At 39.0% G+C, this 15,610-nt stretch overlaps 1 protein-coding gene across 1 annotated transcript; it reads left to right on the top strand.

The window, feature by feature from the left end:
• Positions 1-4,443: 4,443 nt before the first annotated feature.
• Positions 4,444-15,163, top strand: ccnf (cyclin F). The gene is made up of 17 exons (XM_055036079.1): positions 4,444-4,708; positions 6,157-6,311; positions 6,385-6,491; positions 6,577-6,644; positions 6,786-6,982; positions 7,091-7,144; positions 7,461-7,565; positions 7,894-7,971; positions 8,321-8,475; positions 9,179-9,343; positions 9,471-9,594; positions 9,684-9,864; positions 9,946-10,033; positions 10,975-11,074; positions 11,154-11,290; positions 12,229-12,407; positions 13,458-15,163. Exons 1-17 carry the CDS (start codon positions 4,696-4,698, stop codon positions 13,904-13,906), a joined length of 2,355 nt encoding a protein of 784 aa, XP_054892054.1. The 5' UTR covers positions 4,444-4,695; the 3' UTR covers positions 13,907-15,163.
• Positions 15,164-15,610: the final 447 nt, after the last annotated feature.

The following is a 15,610-nucleotide window of genomic DNA, read 5'->3' as shown; positions in this document are numbered from 1 at the left end:
TCAGTCATCCTGAAAAGAATGTAATTATTTAAGAGGAAATATGTTGCATCACTGGAGGTTACAGAGATGATTTCTGCTGTGCTGGAGAGTGGCAGCTCATCTCTGAATCTACTCTCACTGCCGAGAGATGAGATTTAACAATTTCCAAAAATATTCTTACATTGATTTCTTTCACTTCATATGTCAGTTTGTTTTTTATATTTGTTCTCAGAGCAGTGGTGTCTTTTAAACTCGAGAAACAAAGCAGAAGCTCTGAAATTACATCACATTGGACAACATAACAGTCTGTTTGCCTCTACATTTTGTGTGTGAACTACTTTTACAACTGCTCACTTTATGGAGGCCCTTAGAAAAACATAATTGTGCCATCCTTTGTTGTCTTTTATACATAACTAGTCAGTGTTTAAATTAAAATAAATACTAAACATATGATCTGGAAACCTCCTGCCTTATATAATGTTGATTTTTTTTTAAAAGCCATTGACTTAGAGGAGCAGAAAGAAAGACTCAGATCTTTGATGGATAATTGTCTTGTGGGATGTAGTGCTTGCAAAAAATAGAAACAAATGAGATACACAGTCTTATATTTCTGCATTGGCTTGTATATCATTGCAGTTTTTAAATGTACAGGACACACTGACTATATTTTGTTTGGATAGATATACCTAAATTCACATTTTTAAGCTGTTTTGTGCCAGTATAAGTTGGTGGGCATTGACCAGATTTTTTTTATCTTTGTCTGAGACATGAAGTGATTTCTTCTCTGCCTTCTGAATTTTTAAAGGGAAAGTCTACCTCTTTCTGCTGCAGGGATGAATGTCCCTCTCCTAGTAGACAGCTAAGCTGTCAGTTTGTTTGCTGTTGTTTACTTCACTAAATCTGTTGCTTACTGTGCCCTCCAATTTTTGGTGCTGTATATAGATTGTTTTTTAAAATTTGTATTATGTATTTCTATCTTTATGTTGATGTTCTCTTTCTGTTTCTATTGCATTAAATAAATGTTTATGCTTTGTGTCTTGAAGAAAACATGGTTTGTATTTTTTGAATGATAAAGTTGTTTCTTTGTGAACAAACTGGGTGGGGCTAAAAACAGTGAAGACTTGTTGGTTGTGGACATATTGCAAATTACAGTTGTTTCCTATAGTATAAAAACGTTTTTGCAGAACCCACCTACACTACACATATAGCTGTAATGTCTGTTAAGCTGACCTTTTGCCATGTACTGCCCTTGTCTGACTGGATTAATGGCAGAGATATGCAGCAATTTGGTAGAAAATCAGACTGGCCAGTGTCAGGCAGAATAAATAACTCCCCCTACTGGCAGGCCGCCCTCAGATACATTGTAATTGCTGCTAATATAAATGAACAGCAATCATACACAGTCAGAAGTTAACATCACCAGGGCTGTGAGTGTTATAGCATAACATGATGCATATAAACAATATTATCTTCAGGATGAAACTGCAATAATTTTTAAAACCAGTTATTTGCAAAGGTTGGGATTTTTTTTTATTTTTAGGAAATTTATGGACACAAACTCAATGCACTTACACCCACACTAATACTTAGTCAGAGGTCTCTTATTGAGTTGACCTTACACTTTTTGTAACCTTCGACATTCTGAATGGGCAGCGTTAATTTAATTTGTTCTGTGCCTTTTGAGGATGGCCAGTAAATTGTAATATTTGCTGATAACATGTGGGAAAATTATGCAGTTGTGGCAGGGACCCAATATTTAGATCACACTACTGGGTGGACCGGCCAAACCGGTCAAAGTGCAGACGGGGGTGGAAGTGGTCTTTTGGATTTTGACTGTCAGCACAGATCACAGGAAACCAGTTGGGAGCAACTCATCCCCCGCCATAACTACAGGACTTGGCCTCCAACCAAAACATTCAACACTATTTGACCTCTCTCAAATTTTGAATTATATGAAACTGACGTCACCTTAGAGAGAGAGGCATAGAAATGCAACAGGCAGCTCAGTATGACATTATTAAATCTGGATTGGAGCCATCTGGAGCCTGATGGCTTTATTTATGCTTTATTCAAATTCCAAATCAACAGCATCTGTGGAAAAGACAAATCTGTATCTAATTAGTCACTGCCTGAAGCCGGCTCCGAACAATACCTTTGTAGAGGGGAAAGAGTTACATTTCAATTGTGACTTGGCTCAGACATGATGGCAGCTGTTTTGGTGCCAGGTGTAGACAGAGATTAGACGCACAAGACCAGACAGTCAAACTGAATCATAGGGAAATTATGTTAAAACACCATATCAACCTAGCTGTTGTTAGCCAAATGTGATGAGACATATTAGATTTAACGAGACTGGGTAATAACGGACAAGCACTGTCACTGTCAAGCAAACTCAATTTGGATCTTTGATTATTTTTAATGCTCAAGGAGAAAGTTTCACTGTTTAACAAATAAATACATTTCTTCATCTATTTCAAATAAAATTAATCGTAATGATGAAGGTCAGAGTATCATTCCTTTTCTATGACACATCTTTGTGTGTGGTGCTTCACAAATGATGTGGTTTCAGTTATTTAAAAATTTGATTTAAATGCCATTAATACCATTCAACCTATGATTTTGAGAAAGTGCTTGAGATGGGTTGGTGCTTCTACGGAAACAGTGCATTTAGTTGAGGATATCAGTGCCCTTTGCCTGACTGAGGTCACTCCTGTGATCTACTCAGATAATTTGATCACTCACCTCCATTGTGAAGTCAACAAAGAGTTAAGTTCTCCATTGATCTAAGAATAAATGGGAAATGTGCTGCCCCTATTTTCTATTGGCATACACTTGGAAAATTGTTTCTAGGAGCTTGTTTTTACCATTTTGTTGAGTTAAATTCATAATCCTAAACTCTTGGACTTGCTTGCGATGATGATGGATTAGTTGCGGAGCTGATGTGCAGCTCAATAGAGAGCCTGAGAGGGACAAATGATCATTATCAGGGCACTCTGCTTCTCCATCACTCTTTTTAAAAGACCAGCAATCAACAGGATACTACTCAGCTGAGAGAGCAGGGATGCAACACAAAGGTCTTAATCATGTCAGTCCCTCAATACCAGCTGCTTCAAAGGCCTAATCAGTCTATTACGCTGTTCAATCTCAGGATTGGTCAAAATATTACACACTCATCATGAAGATGAATGTCATATTAATTTGAGGTTAAAGGAGATGCATTTGAACCATTCTTCTTTCAGGACAGACTGATAATACGTCATGCAAGCATAGAAATTTTTAACAACAAAAATTAGGTATATAAGTAATCCACCCGAAGAAATCTAAGTGAATTATTCCACAAATAAGATATGGGTAAAAATGTAGAATGACACCACTGTTACGTTTTGAACAAGTGTACATAAATGCATGAAATGCTTGCAGAACAGCTTTTATTTTGTGTGTGGAAATGACAACTACTAGAAATAAGTTACATGAAGTGTTCAGATTTTAAATTGGACACAAGTCAGGTGATCTTTCTATCTAAAGATTTCTCCTTTTACTGTGTTCTTGTCTGACTGTAACACTTTTTTTCAGATGTCATTTAGGTTGTCAACTTGGGAAGCTGTAGACTGTATCTTTGTAAGTTACAACACAAGATAAGAGTTTTGGAGTGAACTAGTCAAAGTCTGTGCTTAAGTTTGATTGAAATGTGGTTATTGTAGCTATTCATTCCAAAAGCCCTCCAGTGTTCCTGATGTAATTCAAACCGATTTGGAAAGAAGAGTGGGTCAAAATTCTGGAGTTAAAAAATAATTGTATGGTTTCAGTGGAATTTACCTTTTCACAATAAGCATGTTGTTTCTGAGACTTTTATGGTAATAAACAGAATCATTAACCCCAAGAAAGACATAATCTGTAAACGGGCAAATGTGTTCTTACAGTATTACATATTGTCTGTTTTGTCCAATTTTAGCTGTACATAAAAAAGGTTTTAGTGACAATAAAACACAGGATATAGAGCAACCCCATATCTTTTGTATTTACATTCTGATCTTATTTGTCTTTTTCTTATGAAAGTCAATAGCAACTGTCCAATTAAACTACAAATGAGGCACAAGAACAGGTTCAATGAGATTTCCTCCGATACTGACAAATAGTAATACATAGGGGCATGTCCCTTTAATCACAGTACCTTTAAACACTGTTGTTCAATTAAACTACATTTCCCAAAGTACTCCACAAGAACGTGGAAGTTTGTCATATTCAGGTCAACCAATCAGATGTTCACACACACGAGCGCGTACTTCGAAATGGCGTTCTCTTGTCCAATGGCTTTCTAGAATTTTACAATTTATATGATATAACCAATCAGCGTTATCGTTCTTCAACGTGACCAATCAGCATGTCGCGTCGTTGCGTAGAGGCGTCATCATTCTCCTCCAATCAAACTTAACGCAGCGTTTAAACCGGGTGCGCGGGCGGTCCTAGGGCGCTTTAGGGGCGGGTCCAAACCAGGACGCGTGCTTGAATTTGAATTCAGAAAAAGTGCTTGCTTCAATATTAGTCAGCTACAGCAGCACAATATTAGCTGTAACTTTTTATTAGCATTAATCTATGTAGAAATAATCGTATCCCTGGTTTACGTCTAAATAATATTAGCTTCCACAATCGTAACGTTTAAAACATCTGCTTAGTCTTGCATCCACATCCTGCTAAGAAGAGACCAGTCTACTTGCAATGAAAGCGGGCGGTAAGTAACTATTCTTATTTTCAGTTGTTTTACTTCACAACAATAGATAATAACTGTTTAAAGATAGTATTTAATCGTCTTAGCTTCCGAGAATTCACTGGTGGCATGCTCACATCTGACCTGAATGAGAGATCGATTCCTTCTGGACTTTACAGTAACTACGGGACAAAATAGAAATGTTCAAAAGAAGCAGACCCATGCCCCTTTTAGAAATGTTATTTTCTTATTGTTGCATCTGCTGCAAACTAGACTCGAAGTTTAAACTTTGTGAAACTAAGTGATGATTGAACACAACTTTACTGGACGACGGGAGGGAAATTTGGGCGCTCACTTGATTTGCCTTCTCCCATACAGCAGCATTAGATCCCCGTCGTTAGATTGGTCCTAAATGTAGCAAATAAACGTAAGAGAAACGTTCCGTTTCAGGTGATAATTAGATCATCACTTGTACTTTTTATTTTAAAAAAGTTTAAGTAGTTTTTTATGTGTTTTAGATTACCTCAATAGTCCCCCTGGGGGTGTCTTACTTGGGAACAATTCAGCAGGGTGTCTTTCACTGTAAAGTTGCAGGAAAGTAATAATTTTATTATACTGCAAAAGTAGGATTAATTGCTATATTTAAAGAAAACTTTCAACCATATATTTCATTTATAATTTCAACTGAAGACACTTCATTCTCCTGGTTTATGTTTTTTAGTATACTTTTACCCAATTTTGAATATCCTTATTAAATACAGCTCTCATATCAAGTGAAGATTGTGCTTTTTCTCTCTTAGATGTTCAAAAGTGACACTTCCAATGTGTACTTGGTAGTAGATCTCTAAAGTGTACCTGCCACACTTCACCACTGTACTTTTTAAACATTACAACAGCAGTACTGTTGTAATGATTAAACATTACTATAAACTAGTATGCCTACTATAATAGTTTATAGTCGGCATGAAGTAGTATATACTCCTTGCCTGATAACCTTATGTAATAAGTAATACTATTATATCGAGGTATTAGCACCAATTTGTATTTATTTTAGTCGCTGAATAAGATGAGAGTTCTAGCTACAATAGGAAAACAGTATAAATTGTAATATGTTGCCCATGTTTTTTAAAATTGTTATTAATTCAGTTTACTTGTACATCACCAAATGACAGGAAATTTAACTTTGGAGTACTCTACGGATAAACCCAGATTTATTTCAGCTCAATTGTCATTAGATTTGTAATGAATGCTTGTTACACTGTTCATTCTGAGTGTCTGTTCACAGTTTGCTTGCAGGCTGCACACTGGCTTTAAATGAAGTGTAAATATTGGTTTGTCATTAGAGTGAGAATTTGTATGCCAAATTGGCACCAAGATGTGAAGTGCTTGTTCACATTGTGAAGTAAATGGATCTGTTTGTCTGAAAAAAAAACAGTTACTAAAAGTTTTTTGCATAACTTTCTTCCTTCTAGTCGTCCACTGCCGTTGTTCAAAATGCTACTCGGTTCCGGCTCGGAAGCGGGTTCGTAAGCGATCGTCCACCCTAACTCTTCTATCACTACCGGAGGAAATTCTTCTCTATGTGCTCCAGTGTCTCTCTGCAGAGGACCTCCTGTCTGTCAGAGCGGTAAGCTAAACAACTTGTGGACCATATTTGACGTCTCTTGTTGTTGGTGGGGCTAATGTCCTTTTGTTTGTAGGTTCATTCACAGCTACGGGATATTGTTGACAGCCATAACAGCGTATGGGCAAGAGTCAGTTTCAGAGACATGTGGCCATCTCCTAACGTTTTATGGCTGTTTGAAAGGTACAACTCCTTCTTCTGGGTGAAAAAGAATAAATGTAATTGCTCTCCGAAAAGATTTTTAGCTAAAATTATTCACTGATTTCAGGGCTGCTGAGAAAGGGAACTTTGAAGCTGCTGTGAAACTTGGGATTGCCTATTTGTACAATGAAGGGCGTAAGTACAGCAGTTTTTCCTCCTACTCTCTAAATGTCTGCTTTAAAAAAATCATATTAGTTGAATGGACGTCATCGATAGACGCAAATCCTCTTGATGAAATGATTGCAACTCTTCACTCTTGCCATCTTTCCCTTCCAGCTTTGTTGAGCGATGAAGGGCGAGCGGATGTATGTGGTCGAAAAGCCTCCCACTTCTTCAGCTTGGCGGAGAGCCTGCTCTCACCCAAAGCGGATCCCTTCACTTGGGTTTTCATCCGTCCTCCGTGGTCGCCCACTGGCAGCTGCTGCAAGGCCGTGGTGTTCGATCACCTAAAGGCTGTGTGTGAAAGCAACATGGTAAGTTCCGCTGCTGGCAGTTCAGAGGGAACAAGTGTGAAAGCTGGTGATTGGGTGATGCAGTAAATGCACACGGATTTATATATTTTTCCCCCCATTTCTCTGCAGGAAAAGAGGGGCCCTTTGTTGCACTGTTTGGCCCGAGTTTTGCTCCTGTTTGAAGTGAGTAAGCGTCTTTCTGGGTGGGGTTCGCTTGGTTTTTGTTTTTGTTATTTTCTTAACAAAATGTAAATGTGTCTTCCCTTGTCACCAGAAACGCAGGCCAAACGGCTGCCTTTCTTCTCTTTATGCAACTGTTACTCAAAGCCCCCAGTGGGCTCCGTTGTTTGACAGCATGACACATCAGGAGACTTTGTGTTAGCCAGAAACAATATGTGTCAGGCGCTGTTATTCAGGCACTTTCTCAGAAGTGTAGGAACAAAACGCTCCTTTCCAAATACGTGCCATGAACATCTGGATCTGTGCTGCCTGTTTTCAGGAGGAAGAGAAGCGGTCGGATGCTGTAGCCATGCTGGCGGAGTCGTCGCGGGCCGGCTGTCTGCAGAGTTCATTCTTGCTGTGGGAGCACAGCAGGAAAGCAGCCGTGAGTTTGGTTCTGTCTTCAATAAAACCTGGAGTGACTGCCTGATTTACACTGCCTTGCAAAAGTATTCAGACCTCTGTAGCGTAACTCTGGAGGGGCTGCAGAGATCCACAGCTCGGGTGGAAGAAAAACCTATGAACTGTGTGTTTTATAAACTCATATTAATGTTTTTCACTAAATGCTAGTGAAATATATGTTAAAATGTGCAGAAGTCTTTGTTTAGTAATACTTTCAAGGCACTAGCTTCCAAGGAAGCTTTTTAAACTATGTCAGGGGATAATTGCGGCTAAACATGTTTGTTTTTTTTCTTTTTTGTTTTACAATTCAGATGTCTGACCCTGGAAGGTATCTTCAGTGTGTGCGAACCCTCAGGGACTATGCCGGCAAAGGATGCTGGGAAGCACAGGTAATCAAAGGCCTTTAAATGTGTGGTTTGTTATATCACTGTGGGTTTTGTTTTGCCTTTGCTCCTCAAAAGTTGCCTCTGACACCATTCAGTTTCTCTTTTTGTTTTGACTCCTCCATTTTTGAAATTCTTGTTGAAACATTTATCACACTGTGTCAAAGAGGGCCTGACAGGATTCTATAATCCTGCTGACTTGATTTAGTTTTTTGTCCCCTTCTCCCAATGAATCATAATACCATGACTCATCTAAATCAAGCCAGATTTTTATTATGGTGCAGCACAGATCAACAAGATGTCTAAAGCTATCCTAAAACACGTTTTAACATTTGGTGTCCTTTGGTCCTCTCAGTTGTCTCTGGCTAAAGTGTGCAGCAGTGGGAATCCATTGGGTTTGGAGTCCAAGGCCTGCTCAGAGATTGTGGCACAGATCTTCAATCCCTCCAACTTGGGGCATCAACACATCACTCAGGGTATCCTCAGACAAGACATTAAGGACACAATGAGGTAAGAGGAGACAAGAATTTCACTTGACCTAGTATAATGGAGGTTGAAATTCTTTACATTTTTGTCAATAGCAGATTCTCAATGGTACCTGTACAATTTGTCAAAAATGCACACAGCTGCTGAAAGATTTGTCATGTTTTATTAGACATGCTGTAACTGCCAGCTTTAATGTGTTTCCTGGATTTTATGTGATGGAACCACACTAAGCAGTGCATAATTATGAAGTCTGAGCTAAAGGTTTGACACCAGAGATAAAGAGACTGAATTGTTGCCTGTTTCCCTGGACATAAAACCACAACCACTCTCTGATTGGATAAACATCATTTCATGTTTGGCTGTGGATTCATGAGTTTCTTTAGGACAGGACTTTGACTAGGCCATTTTAGCACATGAATTTGGTCTGATCTCAACCATTCTATCACTGCAGACATTATGTGCATCTTACTGGTTATTTTAGAGGATGTTATGGGATATAAGGGTGAAGGGGATGCACTTATTTCTGTTGATCTATAGCACTAAATCATAGAAAAATAAAGTGACATTTGAGGTTGACAAAATGTGGAAACTGAAGGAACGCAAATGCTTTTGTAAGACTTTGTAGAGTTTGTGTTCTTTCTCCACAGCTGAAACAAAAAAACTGAATAGATTTGTCATCAAATGCAGCATAAGAAATAATTATGTCTTTGTTTTCCTGCGGCTGCAGATACATTCTGGTGGACTGGCTCGTGGAAGTGGCCACTATGAAGGACTTCTCCAGCCAGACCCTGCATGTGACTGTGGGTTGTGTTGACCGGTACCTGGCCCTGCGTTCTGTCCCAAAGGCCCGCCTTCAGCTGTTAGGAATTGCCTGCATGGTGGTTTGTACACGGTGAGGGTCTTCACACTTCAAAGTGTTTTATTGTGTTTTTATTTATTTTTCTTCAAAATTACAAGGGACATTGTAGTTTGGCTCATAATCATGCCAAACTGAAAATGTTTATTTATTTATTTTTTAGCTATATTAGCAAAGAAATCCTGACTATACGCGAGGCCGTTTGGCTGACAGACAACACCTACAAATATGAAGACCTGGTGCGAATGATGGGGGAGGTTGTGTCTGTGCTGGAGGGAAAGATAAGGGTGAGTGTTGCTGACTATCTAACTGCTGCTGTTCTTTAGTTTTGTATTCTATTGTAGAGGTAGTAATTAAATGTCCTTTCCCCCATCAGAGCCCCACGCTGCTGGACTACGGGGAGGTGCTGCTGTCCCTGCTCCCCCTGGTAAGGCGCTCCTCTCACCTCTTCAGCTACGTCTGCGAGCTGTCGCTGCTCTACTCTGCTCTCGCCACGCCGCCTCCCGCCAAGCTGGCCTGTGCTGCGCTGCTCCTCACAAGGGCACTGCATCACTATGGTACGAACACCCCTCTTTAACACAAGCATATTATGCCAGAGTGAAGTTTCTGCTTAACTTGACTTGCCTGCTGCTCTGCAGGTCCTGTTTGGCCCGCACTGCTGAAGGACTACACAGGGTTTACCGAGGAGGACCTCGTTCCTCTCACTGTGCTGCTCTATGTTAAGTGGTGAGTGCATCAGTGTGTGTGTGTGTTTTGATTGGATTAGCTAATCCAATCAAGTTTTATCAAAAACCTTGCAAGCAAACTCAGGAGGATTAAAGACCATTCTTATTGCAAAGATTAAGAAATTAATTGCATTTAAAAATAGATTGCATCTGTATCTTTATCACTATGCCTCTTGATTTTAGCATTCTGTCTATTAGTATTTTTTATTTTTTTTAACCAACCAATTCGCTCTCTCACATTCGAAAACAACAATATATATTTTTTAAATGTCTTACTTGAACACAGGTTGAATTTTCTGATTTGTGGATACAACTACCACAGCAGTGACTCTATTTGCCACCTTTTACTGTAATGTGGTGTCAATATTGGCAAAAAAAAAAAAAGCTTCTTTTTTTTTTAAGTGTCTTTACTGATTGCAAAACAGTGTGAAAGAAACCCACATTCTGAAGTGAAAACGGCTCTTAAAAACACTGTGGCCCACTTTCTGTTTCATTGCTGTCCCATGACTCACCACATGACCATCACCTAGCTGTTCTCCTCCATGAAGATGGTTAACAGGAATTGATTAGTTGTGAGTCTGGCTGTTCTCAGCTTGCCCACGTTGATTAAAGAAATAGGCTGTCAAACGTATCTGTAGAAGGGAAATGGATGCCCATTTTGGCTTTAAAGTAAACATGAAGCACAGAGCTACAGTGTCATAAAGCTGGTGGGAGACATCGCTGGTTGAGAAACGTGCCTTAGTGTGAGTCACTTTAATAGGTGTGTGGCCTGTCTATGGGCCCAATCCTCAAATGGACAACTAATGAGATTTGTCCTGAAGAATTGACAAATCTCTTTGCTTGCTTCAACACTTTGCTTTTTGAAGCAAGAAAGTGCTCTCAGCTTAGTTTATTTATTTTTTCTCTTTCTGTTTTTTTTCCCTCGCTCCCATCTGTCCTCAGTTTCAGTCAAGATGTGCCCAAGGACTACAGGCACGTGTCTCTGACTGGAGTCAAGCAGCGCTTTGAAGATGAGGCCTATCAGCAGATCAGCAAGGGGAAGGTACCCAATTATATTTTCTTCCTCTATTAGTTTTCTAAACCTGAACGGTTATTGATTTTGAATTATTCTCTTTCACAAGGTTATGGATTTTAAAGAGCTCTGCCAGATCTTGGAGATCCCTGAAGTTGTGCCTCAGATGGAGCCACCTAGTCCAACTAGTGGTCAACCAGCTGACATTCAGACCTTCTTGGCTTCTCCATCAAACACCAGCAAGAGGTGAGGCAGAGTCCAAACTGGCAAATTTTGACCTTGAGCTTGCCAATGAGGACGAAATGTACTGTTCCTTCACTCTTAAGCTCTGCAAAGGTTCTAAATGTCTGGAAAATATTGGGATATTGATTTCTTTTCAAATGATGGTCTTTATTTTGCATTGGACACATCACAACTTGCGGTTTGGCCTAACTCTTCAATCGTTTTGTCTTTTAGGTGATAGAATACACACTTAATTGAAAAAAAGATGAAGGAGTCCCAAACTTTTTTTCCCCCCCACATTGTCACCTACCTAAAATAATGGTTTAAGTCAAATTTTGGCAATAAGGAGATGGTGATTTTTATTTATTTTAAATCACATTTAGCAAAAAATGACTGGGGCCATTATTTTAGGATGATGCTGTTATGTCGGGCTAAAGAATCCAATCTGCTGTCGTCACAGCATCATGAATTCCTTGAGTTTATATTCAACCAAGATTATTTCAGTTCAGACATAAAAATATAGGTACTAATAGAATATAATCTCTCCTGAAGAGATGTGATGAGCAGAAGACCTATTTTCTTTCTGGAACATACAGTTTATAAAACTACTAGAAATGTTTTGAAGATGTGGGTTTTTAAAACTCAATTTTATTTCCTTTCAAAGTTCAACTGGAAAACCATATGTAATGCTTAAAAAGCTACAGTTTGCTACCATTGAAGAATCTGTTATTTGTGCAGTGAGAAACCACAACAAGGCTTCTGTCATGAGCCTGAACTCACCAGTAAAAAATGACCAGTGTTCCTGCGCCACTTTTCTTGCTCATGTAGCAGTTCTCGTGGGCCCCGTGCCGTGGCAAACAGCCTTGGTGAACCATCCAGACGGTGTTTTTCTTTGGGCCATCTGCGAGAAATTCCTGTGACTCATTGTAACCCCTCCACTCGTCCACTGTGTCTGACCACAGGAGACGCGATGATGCCACACAGGCACACCGAAGCGGCCTGGTGGCCACGCCCACAGCGGAGCTGTCCAATCAGGAGGAGATGCTGCTGGGAGACATCCTGGACTGGAGTCTGGACTCTTCCTGCTCCGGTTATGAGGGGGACCGCGAGGAAGACAGCGAGGCGGAGAAAGATGGGGATTGTGAGTATAAAATAGAGATGATCTCACTGGAAGGCCTCTGTGTAATGCATGTAAATGAAGTACTTTATATGCAGAGGACAAGAATAATGCATCATCCCTTTTTTTTTGTGGAACATTATTCCACTGGAAATGACTCTGCTTTGTCTTTTCTTTATGCACTTTTTTTTTGTTAATAAAAGCTAAATTGAGTAAAGATTTACACATTGTTTCAGGAAGTTTGAAATTTGCTTCCATCATTCTCCAAAACAAGATCAGTCTGAAAAAAATAAATACATTTTGCCATTATTTTTTCAGCTGCCATCATTTAGAAAGTAATAAATAACCTATTGTTTTTAGAAAAACTTATTGATCATATTGATATTTAAGTTCAGACTGGTAAACACCAACTCCTTTGAAACTGCTTTTCTGTTTTGGCCTCAGCATTGTTTCACTTATGAAGTTTATGATCAGACTTTCTCTTGTGAATTCAGTTCATATTCCAAACAAGCCTTGACTCCAGCATAATGACCTGATTTGTGGAGATTAAAATTGCATGTTATCTTTAATTTTTACACAAGTAAAACATTTTAACCCTCGTTCTATTTTTATTTTGATCATGCCTTATAGACGATGAAAACCCCAAATTCAAACGAATAAGCTCGAAATAGTTCTGTCTTAATAAATCAATTTGAGTTCTTTTTTTAAATGATAGAACTATTTCATAATATTCTTTTTTTTCCTCTCATACCCACATGTTTGGTGTTATCTGGCCTTTAGGTACAAACTGTTACTCTGCTGTGGAACATTTTTAAATCAACAATGCTTGGATTCATACCAAGGGAACATTTTTTTCTCACTTTGATCACCAGATTCAGAATAATTTAATAACAGATAATTAAATACAAGTGGGCTGATGTTTTCAGCTCATATGTTCTCAATGCGATAAAAATCTGGAGTCTGAAGAAGTATGTGATGAAGAATTTGTTGGAACAATGGCTTACCACAGCTGTGCGGATTGTTTTGATAATATCGCTCTGGTATGTTGAACCAATTTCTTACTACTTTCAACAGTTTCCATGATGTATATCAAACTGCATCCCTTGGCTGACGGTGACAATAAACTGGAGCACTGCCGAGCTCTCTCCAGCGACGACGACAGCTACTGTGAAGTGGAGAGTGACGGGAGCAAGGACTGCCCAGGCCGAGAACCGTCTGCTTCATCTGCAGATCTCCACAGCTCAGGATACTCATCTGTCCAAAGTGTTAGCCCATCATCCACATGCTCCTCGTCCTCCCTCGTGACCCACACGTTCAGGACCTTTACCACATCCCTTGGCACGCCATCTGCCAAAGCCCAGCCAGGTTTCCGCCTCTTGGTGCCCATGCAGAGGCCCTGGGGGACCTCCACCAGACAGGTGAAGAGGAAGAACGTAGCGGCACATAGCGTAGGTGAGATGGAAAGGGAAGACGAGGATTTGGAGGATGATTTTTCAGCAGGCACAGGCTTCCTGAGCCTGTGAATGTCCACGACCACATGCTGTTCACAGACCACTTGCTCAGTTTCTAACCTGCAGAACTTTTAAATCGTCATCAATGTTCAACTATCCTGCGAGTCTGAGCTGGTCATTCAACTGCTAGAAGATCAAAGACAATAAGCATTTTAAGACTAGGTGAGAAAAAGGAACCGCTTCGCTCTTCTTTTCTATCACATTTCAGTTAGATGTTTACAGAAACGGAGAAGTAGAAATACCTCCCAGGAAACCATAGTCGACTCTAAAACCACTGGAATATCGGCTCGACTTTCCTCAGGAACCCAAAGTACTGGCTGCCCTTTCTTTGTGCAACAACCTATCTCAGATACCATTTGAAAAGAAACAAAAACCTCAATGATTTATTATTTTCAGGGGTAAAAAGTGTTCTTTGTTATTAAAAATACATGCATTATTGTCATGTTTGTGGTTGTTTTTGGTTGCCATCACCTCTGTTATGCACTGCCTGTACTGTATTTGAGTTATAACTGAAGGTGACTACTGTTATTGAAAATATCTGCAACCGAAGTCTAAAAAATAGTTTTCTAATGATTTTTCTTCCTGAGTTTTGTCGTCCTGCAGCTTTTCCAAAGGTACTGTGTTGTAATTAGTTTTCAAAAATAACAGCGCTGTGAAATCAGTCACTGAATTAAATGGCTTCAGTTCAGTTTTGTGCAAGCTGTGCTGTTGATGAATCATTTTGTTTACCTGTGGCACACTAATCCCATCAAGAGCCTCATACAGATGTTATCTTATTCACTAACATGCTCTGATGCTGAAGCAAAAAAATCAAAATCAAGATACTTGCTGGATTTTTACGTTTTGAGAAGAGCATTGAGGAAATGTAAAGTTAGGTTTCCTCCAAACTGAATCAAGTTTAGCACTTTTATCATCACATGTGTGCAGAGGAATGTACCATTCTTCCTAATGTTTCTCTTAACGTTCAGTATTGAATATTTTTAATGAATGTGTTTCTTTATTTAACACAACACACTAGAAGAAACCTTGCAGGGTTTTTGTGCCTCATTCAGGATACAGAAGACATGTTGTCTAAATTGCTGTGACTGACTAAATACATTTTTAAACTGTTACTCCAGCCTGGTGGTTTTTTTTTTTTTAACAGTGTACATATTGTTATGTATAAATGGGAGAAAGACAAAGACCATGCCACTACTACTTGAAATCATATGACTTATTCCCAAAAAGATTTTCTTATTGTTTTTCTACAGTTCAGTGTTTTCTTTGATGTCCACATTTAATTTTTGTACTGTTTAAATAAAAAAAAAAAGTCATTAAGCTTTGTTTTTGGGCATCACTTTTATTACTTTACTATTCAAAGTATAATTCCTCCACATCCCATAGTTTTCCACTTTTTTAATGCTATAACCACATGGTTTCATCAATATAGACCAACAATTCGTTTAGAACAGCTAAGGGCAATGAAATATGGACTTTAAATTATTCATTGTAAAAAACAAAATATAAAGATCACACATGAAAACATTCTTATAACTCTTACCCAGGCAGAAATGATACCACAGACTGTATATTTAGCATGTCACTAAAAAAGCTGTAACAGTTGGAAATATGAAAAGTTGGACAAAATAGCATCCCCACAGCATGATGCTGCCACTGCTATGGTTCCCTGTCAGGCGGTGTGTGTTCTGTAATTTTGAAAATGTGTGAAATTTTAGC

This window comes from Poeciliopsis prolifica, unplaced genomic scaffold (genome assembly GCF_027474105.1).
Source record: "Poeciliopsis prolifica strain line A6 unplaced genomic scaffold, Auburn_PproV2 SCAFFOLD010, whole genome shotgun sequence".
Classification (NCBI taxonomy): Eukaryota; Metazoa; Chordata; class Actinopteri; order Cyprinodontiformes; family Poeciliidae; genus Poeciliopsis; species Poeciliopsis prolifica.
The sequence above is the reverse complement of the archived record's forward strand: the minus strand, read 5'-3'. Positions and strand labels throughout refer to the sequence as shown.

What these genes read in the sequence shown, in the direction of transcription:
- ccnf (XM_055036079.1), top strand. An exon ending in GACATTAAGGACACAATGAG is followed by an intron (nt 8,476 to 9,178) that starts GTAAGAGGAGAC and finishes CTGCGGCTGCAG; the next exon opens with ATACATTCTGGTGGACTGGC. An exon ending in GTGCTGCTCTATGTTAAGTG is followed by an intron (nt 10,034 to 10,974) that starts GTGAGTGCATCA and finishes ATCTGTCCTCAG; the next exon opens with TTTCAGTCAAGATGTGCCCA.